The following is a 22,827-nucleotide window of genomic DNA, read 5'->3' as shown; positions in this document are numbered from 1 at the left end:
CTCTGCTGCTGAAAAACATCCTCACAGCATGATGCTGCCACCACCATTCTTCACCGTAGGGATGGTGCCAGGTCTCCTCCAGACATGACGCTTGGCATTCAGACCAAAGAGTTCAATCTTGGTTTCATCAGACCAGAGAATTTTGTTTTTCATGGTCGGAGAGTCCTTTAGGTGCCTTTTGGCAAACTCAAAGTGGGCTGTTGTACCTTTTACTGAGGAGTGACTTCCATCTGGCCTCTCTAGCATAAAGGCCTGATTGGTGGAGTGCTGCAGAGATGGTTGGCCTTCTCAAAGGTTCTCCCATCTCCACAGAGGAACTCCAGAGCTCTGTCAAAGTGGCCATTGGGTTCTTGGTCACCTCCCGGACCAAGGCCCTTCTCCCCCGATTGCTCAGTTTGGCCGGGCGGCCAGCTCTAGGAAGAGTGACACCTCTTTTTATTCCTTTCTTCAGTCGATCCAAATCGGCCTGTGTCTGTGCGACTTGGATCACTTCATATGTCTGTGTGTTTTGATAGCTTTTTCTCCTACACTTTGTTTGTTTGGATTTCTCACAATGCTTTTTTTGCTGCTATTAGTATTCTTCTGAGCAGCTCAAGGACACTATAAAAGTCACTTGATGACTTGAACAGCTTCCCCACCTGTGCAGGGATTTTTCTGACATAGGCAGCACGCCCAAGGGTTTCTAAGTCCAAATGGAACATTTCCAAACTATGAAGTATTGATTTTGTTAAGTTTGAGCACAAGAACACAGCATTAGCCATGGCATAATTTCCTGCAATTTATGCATTATCTTTAAAACTGCAAAGTTTTCTCAGCTCCATGGCAGAATATGTAGAATCCCTGGAAATTTGCTTTAAAACTGCAACATTTTCTCTCAGTTCCATGACCGAAATGTGTAGAATTGCAGGAAATGTAATTTATAAAACTGCAAAATTGTATCTCGGCTCCATGGAAAAATTCGCAGAACTGCAATAAATTTGCTTGAATGCTAAAATTGCTAAATAAATAAAGATGGGGGGCTTCTATCGTTTTCTCAAATTAATCCGTGCCGACAGCGCCAATAGTTTTTTTTGTGTAAAATAATCTTTATTTAAAATTTCAAATCTAATTTGACAAACACTAGATTTAATTCATATGATTACAAATCTGTTTTCACATCAATAAATGGCTTCATTATTAGGCTACTTAACATGATTTACATAATTTAAGTGTCCATGGAAGTTTTTGTAGGTCAACTTGTTTTTTGGAGTCCAGCGTTTGAATTATTTTTCATTCCATTTTGATTTGTTTAAAAATTATGTTTGAGGGGACAAGTTGTTTTATAGTCATAATACATTTTGTCTTCCAAATCTTATTGTTCACAATGCAGTCCACCATAGATCTTTAGTATTGTCATCCATTTGAGTATCAAAAACACAGTGAAAGACAGTCTTGCAATTTATACATACATCAAAATCAATTCTTCTCATCAGGTACCATATTTCTTAAGTTCTGTAGCAGTTTAATAAAATATGTTTTAAACTCCACTACAATTTGGCATCGCCACGTCCCCTGCCACGCCCACCACCTAAGCCTCTTTTTGATCCAGAAAAAAACACTCCTGTGCCATTGTCAGCCCCACTTGGTGCTGTTCACTTTAACTAGTAGGGTTGTTACTAGCAGTATTTTTTCCATGGAGAAAATGAAAACACAAAGTTGGCCACCTATTTGGTCCTTTAAAAACCTGTTGTATGTCAAATATTGTGGGCTATAGCTTGGAAAATAAATAAATGTGACTGAATGACAACATAATGATGTTTGCTTCCAATATTAGGGCTGTTTTTCTAAATAAGGTAAATTTGGTTTGTTTTGTTTCCTTGCCATGATATTAATGAGGATTGCATTACTGGTAGGGTCTCGGCCCTAATATTTAGGCCATATCAAATCAGATTTTGTCACATGCGCCAAATACAAGTGTAGACCTTAGAGCAAAATGCTTACTTACAAGCCCCTAACCAACAATTCGTAGTAAAGAAAAAGTTTGAAAAATGTCAAACTAATGGAAAAATTTAAAACAATTAAAATAATATCAATAACAAGGCTATATTAAAGGGGTACCGATACCGAGTTAATGTGCAGGGGTATAGGGTAATTGAGGTAATATGTACATGTAGGTAGGGGTTAAGTGAGTATGCAGCAGCAGCGAATGTATGTGTGTGGAGTCAATATGCATGTGTGTGTCAGTGTAGTGTATGTGGTTAGTCCAGTGAGTGTACATGGAGCCTGTGCAAGAGAGTCAGTGCAAAAACCTATAATAGATGAGAATTAAATAAGGCGGTCAATGCAAATAGTCTAGTTAGCTATTTGATTAACTGTTCAGCAGTCTTATGGCTTTGGGGTAGAAGCTGTTAAGAAGCCTTTTGGTCCCAGGCATGCTGCTCCGGTACCTCTTACCGTGCAGGAGCAGATAGAATGTTCTATGACTTGGGTGGCTTGATTCTTTGACAATTTTCAGGGCCTAGCCCTAATAGGATGACAGTCCCTCTACTTAGCCACTTTTGTCCTCCAGTGTGGCACTGCTTTTAACGTCAACATTACAGGCAAGAATGTGATAACAGTAGCGGCACAGGACTTTCACACCAGAGTGTGTCTAGGCGTGGATGGTGAGGGTGAGAGGGACGTGAAGTGGGGTCTATTATTACCCCTCACACTTTCCCGTCACCCCATGCCCCACTTAAGACAGAGAACAAAAACACATCGACTTCCAGTTCCACATAGGGTTGCAAAGGGTAGGAAACTTTACGGTAAATTTCCGAATTCTTTTCAGAAAATTTTCCATGGGAAGTTAATTTTGCTTAAATTAGTTTATAACAGTGAACCTTTTTCGTGGGATACACATAAGGCAATTCTAGGTCTTGTGGAATATTTTGGTTAAACTATCCCCAATTAAATGGAATTGCAATCCTCTGCATGCACAGTGCACTTTTCCATCACATGTACAGCTGATTCTCAAGATCTTGCATACAAATGAGATGCTATTGAGCCCACACTACTACACTGTCTGAGCCAAGGACTACATGCTTTCTGGTAAGTTTTGATTACAATACTGGGTGGGGTGAATTATTTCATGACATACATGAGTTTTTGTTAACTAGTAAATAGTAGCTTACAGCAAAGTGTGCTTTAAATCATTTCAAACTTGTGAACAATTTCTGCTAGTTAGTTTTTGCTACCATGTGGGTTTTAGCTTGCTTGAGGAGTGTTAATTCACCTGTTTCCATACATGTTTCATTTTGAAACGACTCCTTTGTATGATAAATGTTTTATCTAACTGCTTAACTATTTATCTGTACATGGAATTGTATTTATTTATTTTTACTCATTTTTTTTCTGATCTTTACAGGAAAATGCCACGGGCACTATCTGATGTGTGGAGACATTTCACTGCAGCTGATGTAGAAGGAAAAGCTGTGTACATTTGCAAATACTGTGCCAAATCATATGTGAAGAATGCAACACGATGCAGAATCATCTGGCCAAGTGCATGAAGTTTCCTCATTGCTCACAACAAGCAACCTCTACTTCTGTTCGAGGTGAAAATGATAAATCCGACACCTTATCGATAGCAACAACTCATGGTCGTCCTGGAATCAGATGTTTTTTTTACTCAATGGCGGAACGTAGTCAGAGAAATGCTGATGAATGTCTTGCTTGAGCTGTGTATGCAACTGGTTCACCTCTTAATGCTCACAGGCAATGTGTATTGGAAGAGATTTCTGAATGTTCTTTGCCCAGCATACACCCCTCCAACCAGATATGCTTTATCTACTCATTTGCTGGATGCAGAGTTCAACGGAGTTCAAGTGTAGGTCAAGCAAATCATAGGGAAAGCAGACTGTATTGCAATCATCTCTGATGAGTGGTCCAATGTTCGTGGGCAAGGAATAATGAACTACATCATCTCCACCTACTCAGCCAGTATTCTAAAAGAGCAGACCCAAGGGACAACAGACACACCGGTCTCTACAATGCAGATGAGCTGAAGGCAGTCATCAATAACCTTGGACCACAGAAGGTATTTGCACTGGTGACAGACAATGCTGCGAACATGAAGGCTGCTTGGTCTAAAGTGGAGGAGTCCTACCCTCACATCACACCCATTGGCTGTGCTGCTCATGCATTGAATCTGCTCCTCAAGGACATCATGGCACTGAAAACAATGGATACACTCTACAAGAGAGCCAAGGAAATGGTTTGGTATGTGAAGGGTCATCAAGTTATAGCAACAATCTACCTCACCAAGCAAAGAGAGAACTAATAAGAGCACCACATTGAAGCTGCCCAGCAACACATGTTGGGCTGGTGTTGTCATCATGTTTGACAGTCTCCTGGAGGGAAAGGAGTCTCTCCAAGAAATTGCCATATTACAGTCTGCTGATATGGACAGCCCCATCAAGAGGATCCTCCTAGATTATGTATTTTGGGAGAGAGTGGTAAGCAGCTTGAAACTCCTGAAACCTATAGCAGTAGCCATTGCACGGATTGAGGGAGTCAATGCCATCCTGTCTGATGTTCAGACTCTTCTAGCAGATGTAAGAGAATAAATCTGTACTGCCCTGCCCACTTCACTGTTGCTCCAAACAGAGGAAACTGCAGTTCTGACATACATCAAAAAGCGTGAAGACTTCTGCCTGAAGCCCATACGCGCCGCAGCCTACATGTTGGACCCCAAGTATGCTGGCAAGAGCATCCTGTCTGGTGCAGAGATCAACAAGGCCTATGGTGTCATCACTACTGTGTCTCACCACCTTGGCCTGGATGAGGGCAAGGTTCTTGGCAGTCTGGCGAAGTACACGTCCAAGCAAGGGCTTTGGGATGGAAATGCAATATGGCAGTTGTGCCAACATATCTCATCAGCCAACTGGTGGAAGGGATTTTGTGGATCTGAGGCTCTCCCCCGTTGCCTCCATCATCCTCCAAATCCCACCAACATCAGCCGCCTCAGAGCGCAACTGGTCCTTGTTTGGGAACACACACACCAAAGCACGCAACAGGCTGACCAATACAAGGGTTGAAAAATTGGTGGCCATCAGGGAAAATTTGAGGCTTTTTGAGCCTGACAACGAGCCATCCTCAACAAGGTTGGAACGTGACAGTGAAGATGAGGCCTCAGTCTGATGTTCAAGAGGTGGACATTGAGGAGGTCCAGGGAGAAAACAAGGAAGCCTGAGGGAAAGACAACCAAAGCTTTAGTTTCTAGACTATAATTTTACAGATGTTGAAAATGTTGTTGGGAGATGCGATGGATCATTCAATACTCCCTTTCTTTTGTTGTTCAGTGGAATCATCCCATGTGAAGAGTCAACTCATTTAATTAAAGTTCAATTCTTAACTATTTTTTTTTTCTTCTATTGGAAGGATTATCATTTGCATTTATGTCTACTTATGATAAGGTAAAAGGTTTGTTTCTGTCCATATGATATGGTAAATATATCCAATGCAAAAAAACAACATTTAAATGGTATTAATATTAATTCCCATATTCCCCAAAATGTATAACCCTTGTACCACATACGTTTTGTTCACCATCTTAATTCCCTCATCCACTTAATGAAGATGGAAGAATTAGCCCAAAGAGTAATACCCAGGATGTATTGCTTTGTCTGGTTGGTTTGTGTGTATCAGCGCAGTATCTAACCCCCCTTGAGATAACATGGTCAGCTCATACTCAGAGAAAACAGCTCTAAGCCTGACTAACTTGGTGTACTCCGGGCTTAGTGGACTCACATCTACTCTGGCGGGCCCAATGAGAGGGCCTCGACCCATGTCACCCTAAAGCACTCGCGTTAGTTATTAATACATTATGCATACATACAGTGCCTTCAGAAGGTATTAACACCCCTTGACTTTTTCCAAGTTTTGTGTTACCAGCTACCAGATTTTTGAGTCACTGGCCTACACACAATACAATGTCAGTGGAATTATGTTTATCGACATTTTTACAAAGGAATTACAAAAGAAAAGCTGAAATGTCTCATCAACTATTCAACCCCTTTGTTATAGTAATCCTAAATAAGTTAATGAGTAAAACGTTGCTCCACAAGTTTCATAATAAGTTGCATGGACTCACTCTGTGCAATAATAGTGTTTACTTCATTTCTGTACCCCACACATAGAATTATCTGTATGGTCCCAGTCCAGCAGTGAATTTCAAACACCAATTCAACCAAATCTAATTTCCTTTGTCACATGTGCCGAATACAACAGGTGTAGGTAGACCTTACAGTGAAATGCTTACTTACGAGCCTCTAACCAACAGTGCAATTAATTTAAGAATAAGAGATAAAGTAACAAGTAATAAAAGAGCAGCAGTAAGAAATAACAATATATACAGGGGGTGCAGGTACAGAGACCAGGGAGGTTTTCCAGTGCCTCGCAAAGGGCACCAGTTGGTAGATTGGTAAAAATATGAAAATACATTATCAAAATAAATCGTTTTTATTTCTTTGGTAAAAGCTAGAGTACACTCGGTTGTGCAAAACGACTTTTTTAGCACAGCGTGTTGATGTTAGGTACTCGGCTCCACCTCGTACTTATTACTGCACCACAGCCGTGCTAAAAAGTTAGTTTTCCACAAACTCGAGTGTACAATTGCTTTTCTACAATGGGTTACCAATTAAATAAAAACGTTATTTTGATAAATGTATTCATATGCTACTATTTCATCCCTCAATTAAAATATAAGCCTAGTCCCAACATGTTGTTTCTAACCAAGCCAGTGTAACCGATGTGAAATGGCTAGGTCGTTAGCGGTGGTGCGCGCTAATAGCGGTTCAATCGGTGACGTCACTCGCTCTGCGCTCTAAGTAGTAGTTCCCCTTGCGTTGCAAGGACCGCGGCTTTTGTGGCGCGATGGGTAACGATGCTTCGTGGGTGTCAGTTGTTGATGTGTGCAAGGGTCCCTGGTTCGAGCCCAGGTTGGGACGGAACGGAACCTACACTGTTACACCAGCTGGCCGTTCATTCTATCAGTTATCTTGCCAGACACAATCGTTAAGTATTTTTGTTCTATATCTATGGACACTACCCAGTCATTGGTTCTAAATGTGCCGTTTCCATTCTGGCTGGCAACACTCTTATCCCTTGTTTGCTAGCTAGCCAACTACGGCTAACAGACACGTCAAACCGTGTAGCTGGAATAACTGCAAAATGACAAAGCCAATCGTAACAGTGTTGAAATGATAATGGATCTACATTCATACAGTTAGTGTCCAGCTCGCAAAAAATAATCGAAATGAAAGCAAGACAGTCAGGGAGCATTGACAATTTACAAAAAAATGATGTATAGGGCCTATTTTTTTCACACTCACTGTTCTCTAACCGTTTCCCCTTGGCCTTTATACTAGTTCGAGCTGTGGAAATGTGCAGAGGCAGCGAAACCGAGACAGTCCATGTGGTGCTATGAGCAGGCAGAACGTTGTTCTGCACGGTTGTCCTGTCCTGCCCCCTGAGCTGTGAGTGACACTGCAGTAGTGTTGCACGGTATACTGGTACCAAAACATCAGGATACTTATGATACCAACATTTCAGAATACCTTAGCACTGTTTCGTTTGGTAGAGCTGGAAAAGTTGGTAGTATCAATCTAAAGAACCCACTGGCGCCTTTCTAAAATGTTTATAAATTCAGTTAAGTTTGCACAGGTCCAGTAATATCCACTTCACTTTCCTGCTCATATCACGTGAAGGCTGTAATCAGCCAGCAGCATCCCCTACCAACCCTCACTCCCCGGCTTTTCTCTGCCTGCTCTTCAAACGCGTCTATTCCGCTGTCAGTTTGTTATTTCATTTAGCCGTGATGTCGAGCAGAGATGCAGACCCTGATGAATCTTCTGTTAGATTTGTACATTTGTTAAATTGGAGCAGTACGCAAAACGAGCAATGTTGATACATTGTATAATTGAATTGCCTGTTATAACCAAGAACACAGATCAGTCTGAGTAGACTTTGCAAGTTATGTCATACGGCCTCTGAGTGCCAGAGAGGGGAAATTGAGCACCTGCTTCGTGACAGGCATGCTTGCAGCTTTACAGCAAATAAAACGGCTTGTCTGTAGCCTAAACGGTAAAAAAAAAACGTTTTACCGATGCCTTTTTTTCTTTGTGTTGTGATTCGCACGCTGTTTATATAATTTCACAAATCATGTCGCTGGCCGTTTTAAACTAATCCCTGGTCACTAATTATTGGTTTGATAACAAACGTTGTTCCGTCATGTTACTTAGCTAGCTAACAACCTGGTAACTCGAAAGTAGGTTTATGCTAATATAGGCCTAATGTAAGCCTAAACTATATAAAACATATATTTCTTTCAGGTGCTCCTCAAATTATGTTTGGTGCCAAACGTTTTAAAAGTTGGGAGCAGTATGTGTGTTTGTGGGAGAGTGATAATGGTGTGTGTGTTAATGAGAGGGAGACAGAGTGTGTAAGGAAGGAAGGAAGGAAGGAAGGGGGGGAGAGTGTCTGTGTTAACTAAAGAGTGAAGGTTTCATGCAGTGTTTTCCCCTTACTGGCACAATGACAATGTAGATCATTATGCATGTATATTCCTTCCTTCCATTCCTCCAGCCAAATCACAAGTAGGCCTTTGCAAATATCCAACTCCATGTGATGTCCTTCAAAAATGCATTCTATTCCCTGTGGCTCAGTTGGTAGAGCATGGTGTTTGCAAAGCCAGCATGGTGTGTGCAACGCCAGGGTTGTGAGTTCGATTCCCATGGGGGCCAGTACAAAAAAAAATGCATGAATTGAAATTAAATGTATGAAATATATGCATTCACTACTGTAAGTTGCTCTGGATAAGAGCGTCTGCTAAACGACTAAAATGTAAATATAGGCCTATCTTGTCTTCTGCTGAATAGGCTACGTAGCCAGTTGATTACTGCCCACGTGTTTCCAAGAACAATTCTCCCAATCATCTGTGTGCCATCTTTGTGTATCTGTCTGTCTGCTTGCTGTCTGTCACAGGAGTTCAACATCTGACCCTGCATTGGGCCATGCCCTCCCTCAGATGGCATACCTCTGCTATGACATCATGTGCGGCGTTGCACTTGTCTACTAGCCCCAGCCCTAGGCATCTAGCCTGTCTTATAAGGGGCGTTCCACCACAGCAGGAGCTTGCTAAGTGATCAGATTATGCAGATAAATCCACCTTCCAGTCCCAGACCAGTGACATCAGAGCCCCGGTCCTGGCTTACTGGAATAACAACAAGCAAACTGATAATTCCATAGAATCTCTAACCTTCCCTCCCTGTCTGTGTGTATGCATCCCAAATAGCGCCCTATTCCTAATGTAGTGCACTACCTTGACCATAGTCTTATGGGCCCTGGTCAAAAGTTGTGCACTATAAAGGGAATAGGGTGCCATTTGCGATTCCGCCTGTCCAATGCCTCTCTCTGAACTGTCCTTTTCAAGACCCTGGGTCACAGGGAAACATCACCACAAACGACAATCCGAGTTAGGCAAGTTAGAGGGAGAAACTAGGTCAGAGGGACAAAACAGCCTTGCCTACCCCCCCTCATTTGCTTGGTATGTGTGAGGCGTGCGTGTCTGTGAGTCAGTAAGGCTAGCGCAGTGTGTGATGAGGCTCTTGTGCGCCTCTCCAGGGAGATGTGATATGGAGGATGGTGAATCGCTGTGGAACAGCATGGTAATCTGCTCTGCTCTGTCTCTGCTCTTTGTGTTGACTCAAGTCTTTCTGCCTGGAGGACAGAGAGGGAAGCTGGCAGCAGCGTCAGTGCACTGCTGGCCTGGCTTTGCTCTTACGAAACAGAACCCTTCAAAGCCCCGGAAACAGTTACTCCTGTAATTAACGCACACGAACAAGCTTTTTTTTACTCTTTTTTTTTTTTACCAAACAGAAACTGCCTAGTATGGGAATGTTGTAGGAAATTACTTATTTTTTTATGTACAGAGAGAAATATACAGTGTTGTGTCTCTGTGTCGTTGAAATGTTTCATGCTGCTTGGGGCTCCCACTGTGAGGGCTGTACGGGAGGGGTGGTCTGGCTCTGATTAAAATGCCTTGGGGGGTGCTGCTCCCTTCCCCCATGTCTTTGTTTTACTGATACTCCGTCCTCTCTCACCATGACGTTTACACAGCTGGGAGATAACATTGCCTCTCCTCCGTTTCCTCTCCCTTCATCTTCTCCCCTCTTTGTATGTCATTCATCCACTTTTTATAGAAACATGAAGAGGGGCCTTTCCTCCCCTCATGTGACACCCACCCCAGGATGTAGCTAGCCATTTAAGGCTAGAGTTCTGCCTAATCAAAGTCAAATCAAATGTTATTTGTCACATGCTTCGAAAACAACAGGTGTAGACTAACAGTGAAATGCATACATATGGGCCCTTCCCAACAATGCAGTGAGGGGACAAAAAAGAGAAATAATAGAAACATAAAAATAATAACTTGGTTACATACCAGTACCGAGTCAATGTGCAGGGGTACGAGGTAATTGAGGTATACATGTAGATATAGGGATAAAGTGACTAGGCAACAGGATAGATAATAAACAGTAACAGCAGCGCATGTGACAAGTCAAAAGAGTTAGTGCAAAAAGGGTCAATGCAGATATTCAGGGTAGCTATTGGTTATCTATTTAGCAATTTTATGGCTCGGGGGTAGAAGCTGTTCATGGTCCTATTGGTTCCAGACTTGGAGCAAAAGGCTCCTAAAGCCTGTTGAGGACAGACGTTCCGCTAGCGGAACCCCGTTCCACCAGCGGGACACCTAGCCAACAGCCAATGGGCGCGAAATACAAAACATCAAAAATCTCATAATTCAATATTCTCAAACACACGACTATTTTACACCATTTTAAAGATACACTTCTCCTTAATGCAACCACATTGTCCGAATTCAAAAAGGCTTTACAGCGAAAGCAAAACATTAGATTATGTTAGCACACCACCTAAACAAGAAAAGCCACACAGCGATTTTCCTAGCAAGGAGAGGCGTCACAAAAACCAGAAATACAGCTAAAATTAAGCCCTAACCTTTGACGATCTTCATCAGATGACACTCATAGGACATCATGTTACACAATACATGTATGTTTTGTTCAATCAAGTTCATATTTATATCCAAAAACAGCATTTTACATTGGCGCGTGATGTTCAGAAAATGTTTGCCTCCCAAAACTTCCGGTGAATGTGCACATTAATTTACAGAAATACTCATCATAAACATTGACAAAATATATAACAATTATTTAAAGAATTATAGATATACTACTCCTTAATGCAACCGCTGTGTCAGATTTTAAAATAGCTTTTCGGCGAAAGCACATTGTTCAAAATTCTGAGTACAGAACTCAGCCATCAATGCAAGCTATACAGCTACCCGTCAAGTCATGGCATCAATAAAACTCTAAATTAGTGTTATAAATCTTTCCTTACCTTTGCTGATCTTCGGCGGAATGCACTTGCAGTTCTCCCACTTCCACAAGAAATGTTCATTTGTTCGATAAAGTCCATCATTTATGTCCAAATACCTCCGTTTTGTTGGCGCGTCCAGAACACTATTCCAAAGGCACGATGCGGGAGCGCAATTCAATATACGAAAAGCTCAAATGTTCCATTACCGTTTGTAGAAACATGTTAAACTATGTTTACAATCAATCCTTAGGGTGTTTTTAAACATAAAAAGTTGATAATATTCCAACCGGACAATAGCGTATTCATTACAGAAGAAAAATAAAAAATGCTAGCCATGCGTGAACGCGCATGAAGTAACTACATGACCTCAGACAGTCCACTGCTTGAACCGGCTGTTATTCCCTCAAAATTCACCATAGAAGCCTCAAACAACTTTCTAAAGACTGTTGACATCTAGTGGAAGCCTTAGGAAGTGCACAATGACCCCACAGACACTGTACTTTCAATAGGCAATGGTTTGAAAGACTACAAGTGTCAGATCTCCCACTTCCTGGTTGGATTTTTCTCAGGTTTTTGCCTGCCATATGAGTTCTGTTATACTCACAGACATCATTCAAACAGTTTTAGAAACAAATATTAGAAACAAATATTCGACTCTGTGTCCGAGTATTAGGCAGTTTACTCTGGGCACGCTTTTCATCCAGCCATCTTAATACTGTACCCTATACCTTATCAGTCAGTTTCTAACATAATACTGCTGAACAATTAGTCAAATGGCCACCCAGCATATTTAAATTGACCCCCCCCCCCCCCAACATTTGTTTTTACACTGCTTCTACTCACTGTCAATTATCAATGCATAGTCACTTTACAAATTATCTCGACTAACCTGTACCCCCGCACATTGACTTGGTACCGGTACCCCCTGTATATAGCCTCGTTATTGTTATGTATTTTTATTTTATTTTGTAAATATTTTCTTAACTCTATTTCTTGAACTGTATTGTTGGTTAAGGGCTTCTAAGTAAACATTTCACAGTAAGGTCTACACCTGTTGTATTCGGGCGCATGTGACAAATAAAAGTTGATTTGGTGCATCGCTACCACTTGCTGTGCGGTAGCAGATACACCGCCTGGTATAGAGGTCTCGGATGGCAGGGAGCTCGTCCCCAGTGATGTACTGGGCCATACACACTACCCTTTGTAGTGCCTTATAGCCAGATGCCAAGCAGGCAGTTCCATACCAAGCGGTGATGCATCCTGGACACTGAGGAACTTGATGCTCTCAACCTGCTCCACTACAGCCCCGGAGATGTGAATGGGGGTGTGCTCGGCCCTCCGTTTTCTGTTGTCCGCGATCAGTTCCTTTTGTTTTGCTTACGTTGAGGTTGTTGTCCTGGCACCACACATCCAGGTCTCTTACCACCTCCCCGTAGGCTATATTTTTATTTTTTATTTTAGTTATGTAGCAGACACTTAGCCAGAGCGACTTACAGGAGCAATTAGGTTTAAGTGCTTTGCTCAAGGGCACATCGGCAGATTTTTCACCTAGTCGGCTCTGGGATTTCAACCAACAACCTTTCGGTTACTGGCCGAACACTCTTAACTGCTAGGCTATCTGCAGCCCTGTATCATTGTCAGTGATCTGTCCTACCACTGTGTCGTCGGCAAACTTAATGATGTTGTTGGAGTCGTGTGTGTGTGTGTGTGTCCAGGGTCCAGTTGATGAGGGAGGTGTTTAATCCCAGGGTCCTTAGCTTCGTGATGAGCTTGGAGGGCTTCTATGGTGTTAGATGCTGAGCTGTAGTCAATGAACAGCATTCTCACAAAGGTGTTCCTTTTGTCCAGATGGGAAATGGCAGTGTGGAATGCAATAGCAATTGCGTCACCTGTGGATGTATTGGGGTGGTATGCAAATTAGAGTTGGTCCACGGTGTCTGGGATGATGGCGTTGATATGAGCCATGACATGCCTTTCAAATCATTTCATGGCTACAGATGTGAGTGCTAAGGGGCGTTAGTCATTTAGACGGGTTACCTTAGAGTTCTGCATGAAACATTTCAGAATGGGTCAGGTAGAGGTTGTGAATGTTGACCTGTTTAAAGGTCTTACTCACATCGGCTACAGAGAGCGTGATCACACAGTCGTCCGGAGCAGCTGGTGCATGGTTCAGTGTTGCTAGCCTTAATTCAGTGTTGTTAACCAGATGACAATCCACCTGTCCATAATGGTTGCGTCTCAAATGGCACCATATTCCCTTTTATAGTGCACTACCTTTGACCAGTATCAATGCACTATAAAGGGAATAGGGTGCCTTTTGGGATGCACCCATGACAATCATTTGTCAGCCAGTGCAACACTACTGACTAACTCACTGTACTTTACAGTCAAGTGATGCATTTAGGCCTATCTACCTATTACCAAACAGGTTGTTAGAAGTCTCTATTGCAAAATGTTTACCTGTCTTGTTAACAGCTTGCTGCCTGGCCTGCCCTCCCCCTGATGAAAGGAATAGAAAAAGGCATAGAACATGAAACGGCTTTGATTTCCTTTTGAGGGGAGCTTCTGTCTTTTGGGAGTTGGAGGAGAAGAGCGAGGATATAGACGCTGTAGACTGACTGTTGTGGCCCTTCCTGTCTTGTCTTTCAGGTGTTTGCAGCTTGCGGCTGCAGTTGACTGACTGACTGAACAATGGCTCAGTTTCCCACGCCCTTCGGAGGTGAGTGCCACCCAACCAGATTGACAGCTGTCTGCCTGGCACACTGTGTGTGTATGTGTGTGTGTGTGTGTGTGTGTGTGCGCGTGTGCGCATCTGTGTGTTTGTTTGTGTCACAAGCGTGTATGTGTGAGCGAAATGTATGCCCGTGCAACTGCGTGCAGGTGTTTGTGTGTGTGTCCTGATCTCCCTCTACACATGGATTAATGAGAGTTGTACTGTAACTTCGGCACAAAGGAAGGGTCACTATCAAGTTATTACTCCCAGGAGGTGGAAGCCTGCCTGCTGGACTGCGTGGGGTGCATGCCTAATGCCACCCGTTTCCCACCCGTGCATCCCTAATGCCACATTCCTCAAAATCAACTCTGAATCGCAAAGCCACTTCCACTGCATTTTATCACTGTTCCCCTTTAATCAGGGACTGATTTAGACTGAGATGGGTGCAATTAATTATCAGGTAGAACAGAAAACCAGCAGGCTCCGTACCTCGTATACCCCTGCCCTACATTGTGCACTATATAGAACATTGGGGTAGCATTTGGGATACAGCCATGGTGTATGGTGTAAACCTCACCAACCACCACTTAATTTACTCTCTCTCCCCCTCCCCTGACTCACCTTAATGCTGTGTTCCATGACTATACGGAGACCCCCCCCACACACACACACACACACACTCACACAGGCCAGGCAAGAGCTTCAACTGATCTTTCTCTCTCAGGGGGTCTGGACGCCTGGGTGATCTCTCTGGACGAGCGAGCCAAACATGACCAGCAGTTTGTCAGCCTGGCCCCCTCACCAGCTGGCTACATCACAGGTCAGCGTCACTCACAGCGGGGGAGGGGAGGGGATGGACAAACGAAGGGAAAGAGCGGTGGAGGACAGTCTTTGCAGTACAGCATCATGCCAGGCAGAAGTTACTTGAAGATGGCAGAAGATCACTTCTTCATAAGGACTTTCTCTTATATTATATACACACACACACACACACACACACACACAGTACCAGGTCAAAGGTGAAGGGGTAATGAAGCCTGGTGGACTGAGGCTAGGGCGGGCCTTGAAGTGTTTCATTCCCTACAGCCCACACAGTAGCAAGCAACTTCATTCTCCACTCTCACTATCAGAAAGGACATTTCAGTCACTCACACTCACTCATATGATCATCTGATATCATTGCCTTGGTATTTTTATTTTCAACATAACCTTGCACAACCCCCGACACACCCTTTTAGAGAAGTGTAAGTGCTTATTTCACTCGGCTACTTCAGCAACAAGTCTTTCGCAAGCCGCAGTCATTTCATAATTCTCAATGTATGATTGTGTTCAAATTGAAATAATTTGCATTTGATTCCTCTTGAAAGAGGAACCAACTGGCCTCTTTCTCTCTGTGTTTGAATAGATATATCCATAATGGTGTACAACAGACTCAACACTATTATAATATTATTTTCCCTTCTCATTGTCCATAGGTGACCAGGCCAGGAATTTCTTCCTGCAGTCAGGCCTGCCCCCTCCCATCCTGGCACAGATATGGTGAGTGTCTCCTCTCACTCCATCTCTCCCATTCTCAACTCAATCCACCGTTAATGTCAACCACTGTTGTCTCTTTCTCTTTGCCTTTCTCTTGTTTTTGTCAATCTCCTCCCTCTGTCTTCCACTCCGCTTTCACTCACTCTTTTTTTCTCTCTCTATCTCTCTCCTTTATCTCTCTCTCCCCCTCTTTCTCTCACCTCTCTCTCTCTCTCGCTCTTCATGCATGCTTCATTGGCATGCCATCCACACGGACATATTGGTAAAGCAGAGATTCACAGCAACAATGAGAGTAATCAGTGTACTGTAATCGTATCTGTACTTGCTCCCTCTCCCTCTCTCAGGGCCCTGGCCGATATGAACAATGATGGGAAGATGGACATGCACGAGTTCTCCATCGCCATGAAGCTGATCAAGCTCAAGCTGCAGGGTCACCCCCTGCCCCCCTCTCTGCCCCCCTCCATGAAGCAGCCGCCCCCGCCACCCACCGCACCCTTCGGTAAGGGACTAGACAGGGGCAGGGTGTGTCTCAATAGTCTAAAGGGGCTTCTTTTCCTCCATCTGTAGTGATCTGTACAGCAGGATAGGTAAAAGCAGTGTGGTGGATGCAACAACAAAAAAAGTACATGTTTGCTTTAACCTGTCCACTTGTTCTTTCAGATCAGTGCAGGTGACGTACAAGAGACTTGGAGATTGTGCCACTAGACTATGAGATACGCCCATGTTACAGTCCCCATGGCCACCATTAACTAAATGGACTTTAGAGTGCTCGAAGCCAACTCTGCCATATCATCTGCCCCATCTATGTACATAGCTAAATGTTTCACTGGGGCAATTTAAAACCTTTAACTACCTGTTATCTCAAAGCACAACCATAATGTGCCGTTTCTGGTATTTGAACAGGCAACGCTCTGGGTCAATATACTGTTGCTCCCCCTGACAACCAGGGCATATTGCTGTGAGCTGCCTGTTTGACCAGACTAATGTTGTTCATTTTCAAGTGAATCAGTCAGAACTCAGCGCTTGTAGGCTCCTTGGCTTTGAATGAGTGGGGAAAATAATAATAAACACAGTGTTAAAATAATAGGCTTGTCAATAGAAAATTAATGATCCTCTGTTGTCTTATGTTTGTCTGACATACTTTACTTCATTCTACCCTGCAGGAATGCATGGTTTAGGGGTAATTCCAGGCCTCCCAGCAGTCCCTCCATTACCCATGCCCCCTATGCCAGGGGTGGGTATGTCCCCCCCTCTGGTGTCGTCGGTGCCCCCGTCTGTACCCCCCATGGCCAACGGCGTGCCAATGACGGGCTTCTCCCACCAAGGTATGGCCCAATCAGCATTGTTGTTAGACACGCCACTGAATATTGAAAGCAGAGTTCTAGTGAATGACAGTGAAGCCCTCTGGCAATGTTTCAGAACATCTCACTTTGTTGATTTAATCCTTAACCTCACTAACAAATTCCTTTTTTTTGTGATTCCCCCCTTTTTTATATATATATATATATATATATTTTTATCTCTCTCTTTCTCTCCATCTCTGTCTCTCAGCCACCACGCTCAACAAAAGCTCTTCTTTCAATCGCCCCGGTGCCAAGCTGCAGGGCCAGTCTTTTGAGACTTCTAGGTGAGTCACATGTCACCCACTTGGAAGAATGGCCCCTGCTCGCTGGGCCCAAACGCAAAGGGACAAATGTAGCTGTGTTTGTGCTTAGACTGCTGCATCCTCTAATTTTATCAAGACAATGAATCTTTAAAAAAAAATGTTGAACACACAACAGGCTAGCTCATTAAAAAGCCATCACATCACTTAGCGACGAGATCCCTCTGTTAAAACGAGAGATGCACAGGCTACGTCCCGTGTCGTCAGTTGGAGAAGAGCAATTATTCTGTCCAGACTGCTTTGCTTTCTAACATGACTTCAAAATAACTTCATGTTCAAGTTTCAAAGTCTATTGTACATTTTTCAGAAGTTAACCCTTTACACTTGTGGGAGTTGGCCTATATCAAATCAAATCAAATGTATTTATATAGCCCTTCTTACATCAGCTGATATCACAAAGTGCTGTACAGAAACCCAGCCTAAAACCCCAAACAGCAAGCAATGCAGGTGTAGAAGCACGAAAAACTCCCTAGAAAGGCCAAAACCTAGGAAGAAACCTAGAGAGGAACCAGGCTATGAGGGGTGGCCAGTCCTCTTCTGGCTGTGCCGGGTGGAGATTATAACAGCACATGGCCTAGATGTTCAAATGTTCATAAATGACCAGCATTGTCAAATAATAATAATCATAGTAGTTGTCGAGGGTGCAACAAGTCAGTAACACAAGAGTAAGTGTCAGTTGGCTTTTTCATAGCCGATCTTTGAGAGTATCTCTACCGCTCCTGCTGTCTCTAGAGAGTTGAAAACAGCAGGTCTGGGACAGGTAGCACGTCCGGTGAATAGGTCAGGGTTCCAGCAGGTCTGGGACAACAGGTCTGGGACAGGTAGCACGTCCGGTGAACAGGTCAGGGTTCCATAGCTGCAGGCAGAACAGTTGGAACTGGAGCAGCAGCACGGCCAGGTGAACTGGGGACAGCAAGGAGTCATCAAGCCAGGTAGTCCTGAGGCATGGCCCTAGGGCTCAGGTCCTCCGAGAGAGAGAGAGAAAGAAAGAAAGAGAAAGAGAGCATATTTAAATTCACATAGGACACCGGAAAACACGAGAAATACTCCAGATGTGACAGACTGACCCTAGCCCCCCGACACATAAACTACTGCAGCATAAATACTGGAGGCTGAGACAGGAGGGGTCAGGAGACACTGTGGCCCCATCCGATGAAACCCCCGGACAGGGCCAAACAGGTAGGATATAACCCCACCCACTTTGCCAAAGCACAGCCTCCACACCACTGGAGGGATATCTCCAACCACCAACATACCATCCCGGGACAAGGCCGAGTATAGCCCACAAAGATCTCCGCCACGGCACAGCCCAAGGGGGGGCGCCAACCCAGACAGGAAGACCACGTCAGTGACTCAACCCACTCAAGTGATGCACCCCTCTCAGGGACGGCATGGAAGAACACCAGTAAGCCAGTGACTCAGCCCCCGTAATAGGGGTAGAGGCAGAGAATCCCAGTGGAAAGAGGGGAAACCGGCCAGGCAGAGACAGCAAGGACGGTTCGTTGCTCCAGCCTTTCCGTTCACCTTCACACCCCTGGGCCAGACTACACTTAATCATAGGACCTACTGAAGAGATATGCCTATAGGGATAAGTTGAAATGTTTCTTACAGAAGAAATGTGAAAGTCATATACATAAGCATGGTAGCAATTGAAAGGGAACCGTTTGGAGATTATGGGTAAATTATTAGACTGAAGTTGAGGACACACACGAGACTCAGTCCAAACATTACACTGATCTTCTGTGCATTTTACATCTACTGTACTTTTTTCGCTGTATTTGTTGATAACGAAATCTGAAAATACTCTGGATACATTCAGTAACATAAGAATATTCTTGTTAAATGTGGGGTAGGTGCAACATAAGACAAGACATTTTGAAGGGTTTGAGTGAGAAGACTAACTGGTGTCTCCAAGTGGCTACACACCTCTGAAGTGTGCACAGTTAGTTCCTAAGTTATTTCAATACACTTTTATGACTCAAAGAAGAGTCTTCAACTATAAGGTGCTTTTTGAGCTCTCCTAGCTGTGCTGTTGAGGACCTAGAGCAAGCACACCCTACAATCAAACAATTAGTTGTTTAAGCAATCCAAAAACAAACAATTTATAATTTGCAATCTGGATCAGGAGGGCATCTCTGGAAGCTTGTTCTATTGCCGACATGACTAACTAAGTTATAAAATATGATCTTACAGTGTTAGGCTTTCACAAGGCAATTCAGAGAAACAGATTGTGTAATTTTGGTACACATAGGAGTCATGAGGGTATTCAGGTGTGTGTTCCGTTGCAATTTGTTTTCACAATAGACATTCTGTTCAGAACAACCCAGGGTATGATGCCATGTCATCTTGTAACTGTACATCAAACATTGTGATCATAAACGTTGACACTGTATATAACATGAGTTTTAATGATGAAATGTGAAGTGCACATTTGGACTCACGGGTGTTTGGCTTGCTTGTATGACATCAAAGCTGTATTTCTTATCCTCGACGTCTCATCTTTCTAAATACATCAAGTCTTCTTCATTTACAGCATTCCCTTGACTCTGACAACAAAACATTTGCAAAAGTTGCCCAATTAGTGGGAGGGATGTGGGGCCACTTCTTATCCTGTGCGGCTCAAGTTCAGAATGTCTGTCAGTCAAAACCCATCCAACGCTGTGAAGCGTAGAGCCTGAGCTCTGATGTTATTTATAGCATGTTACTGTACTGCCATTGCGTTCCAATTTAGGTGCTTATTAGTGTCCAAATCTGCCATTTTCAACCCGTATACGGTACGAGTGTAAAGGTTTAAAATTGAAATTTGTCTTTGTCTTAAAGGCATTTTCCAACTGGCTCATGCATAGACAGCACAGCAAAAACACACAACATGTAACACAACAGTACTATAAAAAAAACAAAGAATAGATACATACAAAAGACGCTTTTAATAAGATAAGTCTTCCCCCCTCTCCATTTTAGCGCCCCTGTGCCCCCCCAGCCCCCCATTGACTGGGCTGTTCCCAGCTCGTCCCGGCTAAAGTACCGGCAGCTCTTCAACAGCCACGACAAGATGATGAGCGGCCACCTCACCGGTAAGACCTTGTCTGTCAACAATACTCATTGCGGTTTATCCAATCCACATCAGCGGTTTCTCAAAAGAGCTCATCAGCGGTTTCTCAAAAGAGCTCATGTTTTTATCCTTGTCTTTCAGGACCCCAAGCAAGAACCATCCTGATGCAGTCCAGCTTGCCCCAGACCTCGCTGGCGTCCATATGGTAAGAGATGGGAGCGGAGCCAATACTTAGGATACTTGGCCACTAATTCCTATATGTTCACACATTGCTGCTCTCTGTTCTCTGACTATTGCTTCTCTCCGCTGACTCTGGGTAGAAGTTACCTTTAGGCACAGATCTAGGATCAGCTTAACCATCAGATGGCAAAACTAATCATATCAGTTGGTGTTTAGGACGGTGAAAAGCAAAACTGGTTTCGGATCAGTTGTCAGGGTGCTCCTAAATGACACTTGTTTCACCTTCCTCCACTCTGCTAGTCACAGGACAGGAAGTGCATGGCTGGCAGTAACACGCCACGTCTTTCTCTTTCTCTCTCCCCCTCTCTCTGTTTCTCTATAGGAACCTGTCGGACATCGACCAGGACGGCAAGCTGACAGCCGAGGAGTTCATCCTGGCCATGCACCTGATTGACATGGCCATGTCCGGCCTGCCCCTGCCCCCTATCCTGCCCCCAGACTTCATCCCCCCCACCTTTAGGTACAATCCACTGCTCCCTCTGTGTCTTGCAATGCCCCTTAGCTCTAACTCTGTCTGCAGAGTATGCATTGATACCGGCATTTACCTTAGGAAGTCTTGTCTTTATTGATCTTATTGCCCCACACCTCGGCCAGGGGTTTTTCCGTGACCCCGTGACCTGACCAGGAAAAACTCGGAGTCCTATTTTTATATCTGGGTCAAAGTTTTAACTGTCAATCAATCAGTCTATATTGATCCCATTAGGAGTTTTTCCTGGTCAAGTCACACGGTCAGGAAAAACTCCTGGTCCTGCCCATCCATGCCCCATATGAGGTTGCTTTAGGTTAGTGAGCTGCTCTGACTGACTGGTCTGATGTTGTCCATCTCCAGGAGGGTGCGTAGTGGTAGCGGGGTGTCTGTCACCAGCCTGCACTCCACTGACCAGCGGGTCCAAGAGGAGGCCGAAGAGGAGCAGGAGAGCGAGAAACAGAAGCTGGAGAAATGTAACCACTCTTAAATTCATAGACAGAGCTATGGATACAATGACTAACCATCCGTGGGATCGAAATGATAGATCTGAAGCTATACGGTGTTTGTTTACAGTTACGTTGTTAATGAACAATGGAGCAAAACGAGCTCCTATTTTGGGTTCGGGTGCAGTTGAACTAAGCTCACAAGCATTTGAGTTATATTCTTCTAGAATCTATGGCTATGTATCATCAATTTTAAAGTCCAAAAATGTATGTACCAATCCCTTTAAACACACAGCAAAAAGCTCTTTTATAAATATAAACAGGTATATAGAAATGGCCCCAGTTTTCCAAGAAATGCCACTGAAAATTAGGCAACAGGGCAAAATATGTCCCCCATTTCTCTCTCTGACCCCTCTTTCTCTCTCTGACCCCTCTATCTCTGTCTCCCTCCCCAAAGTGACTTTCGAGGACAGGAAGCGGGAGAACTTTGAGCGGGGCAACCTGGAGCTGGAGAAGCGTCGACAGGCACTGCTTGAGCTGCAGCGCAAGGAGCAAGAGCGTCTGGCAGCGCTGGAGCGCGAGGAGCAGGAGAGGAAGGAGCGCGAGCGGCTCGAGCAGGAGAGGCGGCGGCAGCAGGAGCTAGAGAAGCAGTTGGAGAAGCAGAGGGAGATGGAGAGGCAGCGCGAGGAGGAGAGACGCAAGGAGATCGAGAGGAGAGAGGTGAGGAGAGGAGGTGGAAAAGAGGGGTAAGGAGGATAGAGAAGGAAAAGAGGGTTAAGGAAGACAGTGAGGATGTAAAACGTGAGGGAGCTGGAGAGGCAGAGGCAGGAGGTTGAGAGGGGAGGAGGAGGGGGGAGATGTAAGGGGAAAGTGACGAACACAGGAACCAATGCAGTGTGTGTGTGTATATTAACCATTCTACTACTATGTTGTATTTTTAAGATGATAAATTCACTCTCATTTCTTATTGTATTGCTTTATTGACAGAGGGGGAGACAAGTGTAGAGAAACGGGAATTGAACCCAGGTCTCCGGCAGGAACTTGAATATGTGCATAGATCTGGAAGTGTTACTACTCGACCACGGCTGGCTCTACACTATTTCTGCGTATACAGTATAACATTCCCTCTGGCTAGGCGGCGAAGCGGGAGCTGGAGCGCCAGCGTCAGTTGGAGTGGGAGAGGAACCGCCGGCAGGAGCTGCTGACCCAGAGGAACCGAGAGCAGGAGAACATTGTCCTGCTCAAAGCCCGCAAGAAGACCCTGGAGTTTGAGCTGGAGGCACTGGTAAAGACAAGGAC

At 44.1% G+C, this 22,827-nt stretch overlaps 1 protein-coding gene across 5 annotated transcripts in view; it reads left to right on the top strand.

The window, feature by feature from the left end:
- The window catches only part of LOC115195951 (intersectin-1), a 66,109-nt gene that overhangs the window by 11,832 nt on the left and 31,450 nt on the right, over positions 1–22,827 (top strand). For all 5 annotated transcript variants that reach the window (XM_029756320.1, XM_029756318.1, XM_029756319.1 and 2 more), the window contains exons 2-13: positions 14,062–14,131; positions 14,850–14,945; positions 15,601–15,664; positions 16,006–16,160; positions 16,825–16,986; positions 17,213–17,288; positions 20,286–20,398; positions 20,518–20,581; positions 20,939–21,076; positions 21,446–21,558; positions 21,986–22,248; positions 22,664–22,813. In XM_029756320.1, the coding sequence (XP_029612180.1) occupies positions 14,104–14,131; positions 14,850–14,945; positions 15,601–15,664; positions 16,006–16,160; positions 16,825–16,986; positions 17,213–17,288; positions 20,286–20,398; positions 20,518–20,581; positions 20,939–21,076; positions 21,446–21,558; positions 21,986–22,248; positions 22,664–22,813 (1,422 nt within the window). In that variant the 5' untranslated portion in view covers positions 14,062–14,103. The remainder of the gene's footprint in view (positions 1–14,061; positions 14,132–14,849; positions 14,946–15,600; positions 15,665–16,005; positions 16,161–16,824; positions 16,987–17,212; positions 17,289–20,285; positions 20,399–20,517; positions 20,582–20,938; positions 21,077–21,445; positions 21,559–21,985; positions 22,249–22,663; positions 22,814–22,827) is intronic.

Source organism: Salmo trutta, chromosome 6, assembly GCF_901001165.1.
Source record: "Salmo trutta chromosome 6, fSalTru1.1, whole genome shotgun sequence".
NCBI classification, from domain to species: Eukaryota; Metazoa; Chordata; class Actinopteri; order Salmoniformes; family Salmonidae; genus Salmo; species Salmo trutta.
This window is presented reverse-complemented; position numbering and strand designations above follow the sequence as displayed.